Genomic DNA, 6,888 nt, shown 5'->3' with positions numbered 1-6,888 from the left:
GATTTTATTTTTAATGATTTTAATTTTTAAAAATTAAAAAATTATTTTATATATAATTCTCAAATATAAGTTCTAGTGTTGCATTATTGATTTTTGTTTAAAATTTCACTAATATATTATTTTTTATTAATCTTAATTATATAAAAAAAAATTATCTTGAGTATATGTTTCAATATGCTTTACGTTTTATATTTCGTTGAAAGGAAATTATCTTAAGTATAAGAAAAAATTATTAATTATGTATATCGTATTTAACTATTTATATTTTATACATTATAAATTAATATTTAGTATTATAAACTTAAATATAATTAAATAAGAATATTGGATGTTGATTACATTAATTTTTTAATCGATAAAAATAAGATTTCGAAATAAAATAGATAATAAGTTTCTTCCAAATAATTTAATCATTTATATTTAAAAAAATATTATCATCGTCAAATAAAATTTTTTGAGAGTACTTATTATTAAGTTTTTTTATTTTTTTATTTACATATTATACACAATTATTATCTGTTTTAAATTTTTTAATTATTAATGATTAAGTTTAATATATTAATTTTAAAAATTTTTAATTTTTATTTGTTTTAACATTTTACCTTCCGATAAAAATTCACTAACTCCATCCTTGTGTGTGACTATTACTTGTTGTAAAAAGTTTATTCTTATTTTTGGATTCTGTGCCTGTTTGCTCATGAATGACTTCTCTGCCAATTCTTCCCACGTCAGAACCTGAATTTTTAGTTGCATTCCACTTGTTTGAAAGCAGTAAAAAATCTGCGTTTCCTAATGGTTTGTTTCACCGTAAATGTTACTTTTCTTTTCCCTGGGATATAGAAAACTACTCTGATATGTGTACGGATGTAGGTGACAACAATGGAGCTGAAGGTAGACCTTCAGTGCCGTCGCTGCTATAACAAGGTCAAGAAAGTACTCTCCAAGTTCCCTCGTGAGTTCCTGTCTTGTCTTTGAGGATATATGCACATTTGGCTGTTTGTAGTATTTGTGATTTTGTCTATAGCTTACTTATAGTATTGAACAGCAAGCATAGTTAGTTGATGACGAGCTCTAGTCGAGAAAGTTCTGATAATTTGATAATGACTTTTGTGGACAACAGAAATACGAGACCAAAGATTCGACAAGAAGGCCAACACGGTGACTATCACCGTCGTTTCTTGCTGTCTGGAGCAGCTCAGGGACAAGTTATACTACAAGGGTGGCGGTTTCATCAAGTGCATTAAGATCATCAAACCGCCACCGCCGCCGCCGCCTCCGCCACCGCCGCCGCCGCCTCCGCCACCACCACCACCGCCAATTTGTTGCAAGCGATGTCATCGTGTCTGTGTTTGGGGACCTTGCTGCTGTGATGGACCACCCCCACCACAACCTCCACTGCCACCACTTTATTGCATGCGATGTCATCGTTTGTGTGTTTGGGGACCTTGTTGCTGTGATGGACCACCCCCACCACCTCCACCCCCATGTTGCTGGACTTTTGGTAGGCCAGTTTATGATAGCTGGAGCTGTAATGTGAGCCGCGGTGATTGTTCTAGCGATGCTTGCTTAATTATGTAAAACATGTACGCCAGTTTCATGACTGTTGTTATTCTAATATATTGTTAACTTGTATTATATATGTGATATAGTTGTCAATATATATATGCGTAGAGTAATAAGTAAAGTTCTAATTACAATTATAAAAGCATCTTAAATTTAAGACTCTCTGCACAATTCTAAACCAAAGAAAAAAAAAAGGAACAAGCTTCCTATAGTTTCAGTCCATCTCTTTCTTCCCCTCCCGATGAAGATGTTTTTGAGGAACAAAAGAAGATGGAAGTTGTTTAAGTATTGTCGTCATCCAGCTAAAGTCTATAGAAGGTGAAGGGATATATAATACCTCGTACTTTGATATGATGATTAATAAAACTTATTGGATGTCAATTGAGATTAATTATAATATTTAAAATGATGAAAAATGAAATGAATAATTTGAGATAAAATATTTCGCATACGAGAAAATAATAATATTTTTATTGAAGAAGAATTTGTGAGATAAAAAGTGATTCGGAAGTCCATTGAGGCATAATAAGGTATTTTGGATGCCAAGGAGATAAGAAAAGGTAAGAGGAAATTTTATAATAAAATAATATTAAAATATTAATATTTTATTCAGTGTCAAAATTTTTCATGAAGAAGGAGTATATGGCCAATTTAAGTGGGGGAGAAGAAGAATGAGAGAATTTCGGAGAAAAATGTCGTTAATGAGGCAGTGTGTCTTTATTAAGTAAAGATAGTGCAGACAAATAAATATTTTAAATATTATGGAGATATCGCGTTGTAGTACAAACTTCATAGTTTGTTTGTACATGTGTAGAAGAAGTTAATAGAAGGAAATTGGAGTTAAATGAGTGTTGGGAGGACTAAATTAAAATGGAAGGAAACAAAAAGGGTAAAACGGTCATTTTACATCTCGAGCTAAAATTTTTAAGTTTTCATGAACCCGAGCAATTCTAGACCCTTATGGACCTTGTCTCAGTGTCAAAGAAGTAAAAAGATTGTATAAAGGCAATGGAAAAATAAAATGACATAGTTAAAGGCATTTTGCTAATTTTGTTAGAAATGGATAAACTTAAGCCATAAAAATCTAAGTTTCTAGGATGTTCTTCAAATTTTCAGCACTTCTTCTCCTTCTGCTTCCTCTCCCACGTTCTCTCAACTCCCCATGAAAGCTTGCCTTGAATTTTCATATATTTCCTTGAATTAACCCCGATTTTTCATATTTTTGTGCACCCTTTCACAAAGTTCTTTGTGCTATCTTCTACTTTTTCACCATAAAACCCTCAAAAAACCTTTCCTTATTACACTCTCTCACCAGCTGGACGTTCTAGATAGAGAAAGTGAGATTTTCATGATAGTTTGAAAGCTTTTGGGAAAGAAATTCAATTGTAAAGCTACCAAGGTGAGTTGTGAAATAGAGTTGATTCTTTTTTAGTTGTTGAGAATGGCTAGTGGTTAGATCGGTGAGTGTTTTGTAGTTGAGGTGGGTTATTCATTGTAGTGTGACTAGAATAGTGAAAATATATAGTCAATTAATGGTAGATGGAAGCTAGTTAAAAATAACTAGCAGAACATGATTTAGTGGATAGCTTTTTGAATTATAATTATGCAAATCGGGTTGGCTCTGATGTTGTTGTGATGATAGGTCCCAACGAGGCCCCACAGTTCCGTTTGGACCTTTAGTAGAGGTTGGAGTCGAGTAAAGATTCAACAAATATCGGTGAGTGAACTTGCCCAAAAATGTTTTAAGTAGATGTACATACGTTGAGCGAATCACTTGAACTGTTTAAATTATCTTTTCATCAAAATGCATGGGAACAAGCCTTTAGTGCAATATTTTTATGATGTGGAACATGATTGTAATGAATCTATGTACGTTTATATGACGTTGATATGTATATAAAGATATATGATATTGACGCCAGGGCGTTGTAAAGGCACCTAGGCATTATGAAAAACACCAATCGTGGCGAGGTTGAAAACCCCACTAAGGTGAATCACCAATCTTGGCAAGGTTGAAAACCCCACTAAGGTGAAAAATAGCCAAAATCCCACTTTGGTTGGCTAGGCCAAAGATATTAAAACCTCTTACTCTTTAAAAGAGCCTAGAGAAATAAACACGCCTACTTAAGAAAATATTATTTATTAACTCTCAACTCTGAATGTCTCGTAACTAAACCTAAGGGTCCTATTTATAGTATTATAGGCCCAAATCCTAATAAAACTCTACTTCTAGTTGTCTAATACAATTAGAATAATTAATAAGAAATTTAAATAAAATAAGTGTTCTATTCCTAAATAGAAGATGACTATCCTAATCAAATACTAATTCTTAAAAGTATTAAAATAAAAATAAGAAAAGAATCCTAATTTAAATAAAATAAAGAAAATAAATCCTAAATCAACTAAATTAGCAAAAACTAAATTTAATAAAATACAATCCTTGACGCTCTTGCGTCAGATATATATATATATATTGTTAAGTAATTTTGTATAATTGATACAACCGTGCATGTGCGTAGAGGGCAATGCACATGCCGGTAATGATGCTATCGTGATATTTACAATCGTGTATGTGCTTAAAGGGCAGTGCACATGCCGGTAATAATGCTGTCATGATATTTACAACCATGCATGTGCAGAGTGGGCAGTGCACATGCTGGTAATGATGCACATGAGCTGGGTTAGATGGGGTGTCCGGCTATGTGCACGATGTGGAAGGATGCACATGAGCTGGATCCGATGTGGTGGTATACTAATTGATATATGCTTAAGTATATGTATATGCAATAGAAAGATCATGATTTTAATATGTGATTTTATAGCATGATGAATCTAGAAAATTTCCCATTTACTTGTAATTTGATTTTTTTTGCAGCGAGAAACGTGCTGTTTATACTGCCTTACTTGGATGATTGCTGGAAATTTCCTCTCTTTCCGATTCCATGCTAAATATGGTTCCTTTATTACGAAATAATTTAATAAGCAGGGGTTTGATGGAGGGATTTTAATAAGAACGTGAACTAAGTTGCATTGTTTTCAAATACGTGCATCATGATTTCTAAACCTTCCTTAACGTTGCTTGTTCTCTTCCTATATTCACTCATTGAGTTTGTACTCATGTTTTAGGTATTTCTGAGTCAAAGCTGGTTGGATCCTAGGACGAGGTGCCCCTCCCTATCCATTGCTCTGTAGGTTTACCGTGACATTAAATGTTAGCAATCGTGCCCAAAGTCACTCCGCTGACGGTCAAGTTCTAATTACGTGTATATAACTACTTGTTGTGAAATGTTGAGATTTACTTGTCAAATTATATGTACGTATATAATGATTGATGATGCCATTATGATTGTATGATTGGGTTTTTATGAATCGTTTTCAAAGAAACGGTATTTGAACATTCCAAGCTTTGGATTCTAAAGGAATAGGGGTCAATGAATAAGATCAATTAAGTAGGCTTGCTTGAACTTAGTGAGCTGAGGCCATTGGACCCTTGCGCCGGTCATGGCTCGAAAATTGGGCTGTGACAGCATATGCTCCCTCACTCAAGTTCTCATCAAGCGACCAAATTGATTACAATGATAAGCGAGAAATATTAGAGCAGCAACAGGGGTTTTGGTTGCATGGATTGCAAGCAATTATCGTCGTATTATTCTTTCCTGACTTACGATAGTACTATTTTTTGCATAAGCAGCTAGGAATTCGTCAAGCATTAGAATCATAATAACTTTGGTTTTATTATTAGAGTTTTTTTTTTTAAATAGGCCCTAGGCATAACTTTATTTTAACAATAGACCTCCTCATAATTTTAACTATTTTTAGTCAAGAGAATTCAATCAGAAATCTATTAACGGGTCAAGTATGTTTAGGTTTGCACCTCAAACTGACTTATATTTTTTGAGCTTTTCTCACCAGACTATTCATATCTGAAATATTCTTTACCAGAAAGAAAAACGTTTAAGCATTTTGAGTATTTTGGAATAGTTTTTGGTACACGAAGAAAACTTGTGAGCATTTTGAGCATTTTTAAGCATTTTAGAGTGATTTTTTATATATGAAGAAAAACTTTTGAACATTTTGAGCATTCATATTCATTAATTATGTTGTTGAATGGAATATGGTGTATTGTTTGAAATTGTTGATCTTGTTAAATGGAATTCAGTAGTTTTGGTGATTTTTAAAAATTACGTGACTAGTTTTTAGGCATTGCGTGACTGACTTTGGATATTGCTTGACTGACTTTGGGCATTGCGTAACTAGTTTTTGATAAAACATTGCGTGACTAGTTTCTAATAAGGTATTACGTGACTAGTTGATAGGTATTGCGTGATTAGTTTTTGATAAGGCATTGAGTGACTAGTTTTTTATAAGGCATTGCGTGACTAGTTGATAGGCATTGCGTGACTAGTTGATAGGCATTGTGTGACCTGTTAGTAAGGCATTGCGTGACTAGTTAGTAAGGCATTGTGTGACTTAGGCATTGCTTAAAAATCAGTCATGCAATGTCTAAAAATCAGTCACGTAATGCCTAAAATCAATTACGTAATGCTTAAAAACTAGTCACACAGTGATTAAGTCACGCAATACCTAAAAATCAGTCTCACAATACTTAAAAACCAATCATCCTAATCCCAGACACAACAAAACCTGAACCACCATAAAACCCATCAAACATGCTTTAGCTATTCTTTCTCCTTGAGCAAAATCGTTGCCAGCAATGAGCAAAATCGTTGTTCATCGTCCTTAGTAACCCCAAGATCCACCATCCAAAAAATAAAATAAAATAAAAAAGAGCTTGATGTCATCTCTTCGAATTGGATGACAAGATAGACATATTTGAGCAGATAGAGAAATCGAGATTTAATTTTAAAATTTTTATCTGGATGGTAGGAGAGAGAAAATTGAAACTATTTTAATTTGTCTGAAATTGTTTAAAGGGTATTATTGCCAGGTCATGTCAAAAATTGACAAAAAATAATTAAAATTATAAAAAATGATATTTTTGAATTGAGCTTATCAAGAAGGTTGTTTTTCACAATTTTTTCTTATTATTATTAGAGTGTGACTGGTGCATTGTATATGGATTAAATATAAGACGCTCACGTATATTATTCGTGTAAAGTTCATAACTTTATAATTTACATGAACAATTTTAGATCTTTTTTAAAAATATTATTTAACTTTATTAAACAATTTTTGAAACTGATGCTTCTTCTCTTTTTAAGTATATTATAGATATTATAGATTACGTTCAAGATAATAGTTATTATTATAACTATGAATCCGAACCAAAAGAAAAGAAAAGCAAATTAAGGCCGAAGCCTGATG

At 32.7% G+C, this 6,888-nt stretch overlaps 1 protein-coding gene across 2 annotated transcripts in view; it reads left to right on the top strand.

Moving 5' to 3' along the window:
* LOC18597327 (leucine-rich repeat extensin-like protein 6) overlaps positions 1-1,658 on the top strand; it is a 35,093-nt gene extending 33,435 nt beyond the window's left edge. The window contains exons 1-3 of one of the 2 annotated variants that reach the window (XM_018123144.1): positions 653-795; positions 871-952; positions 1,121-1,658. In XM_018123144.1, the coding sequence (XP_017978633.1) occupies positions 793-795; positions 871-952; positions 1,121-1,578 (543 nt within the window). In that variant the 5' untranslated portion in view covers positions 653-792 and the 3' untranslated portion in view covers positions 1,579-1,658. Of the gene's footprint in view, positions 1-652; positions 796-870; positions 953-1,120 lie in introns of those variants that run through there. The other variant, XM_018123143.1, reaches the window with a different exon arrangement.

The sequence above is a fragment of the Theobroma cacao genome, chromosome 6, assembly GCF_000208745.1.
Source record: "Theobroma cacao cultivar B97-61/B2 chromosome 6, Criollo_cocoa_genome_V2, whole genome shotgun sequence".
NCBI classification, from domain to species: domain Eukaryota; kingdom Viridiplantae; phylum Streptophyta; class Magnoliopsida; order Malvales; family Malvaceae; genus Theobroma; species Theobroma cacao.
Note: the sequence above shows the minus strand (reverse complement) of the source record. Positions and strands in the feature narration are given on the sequence as shown.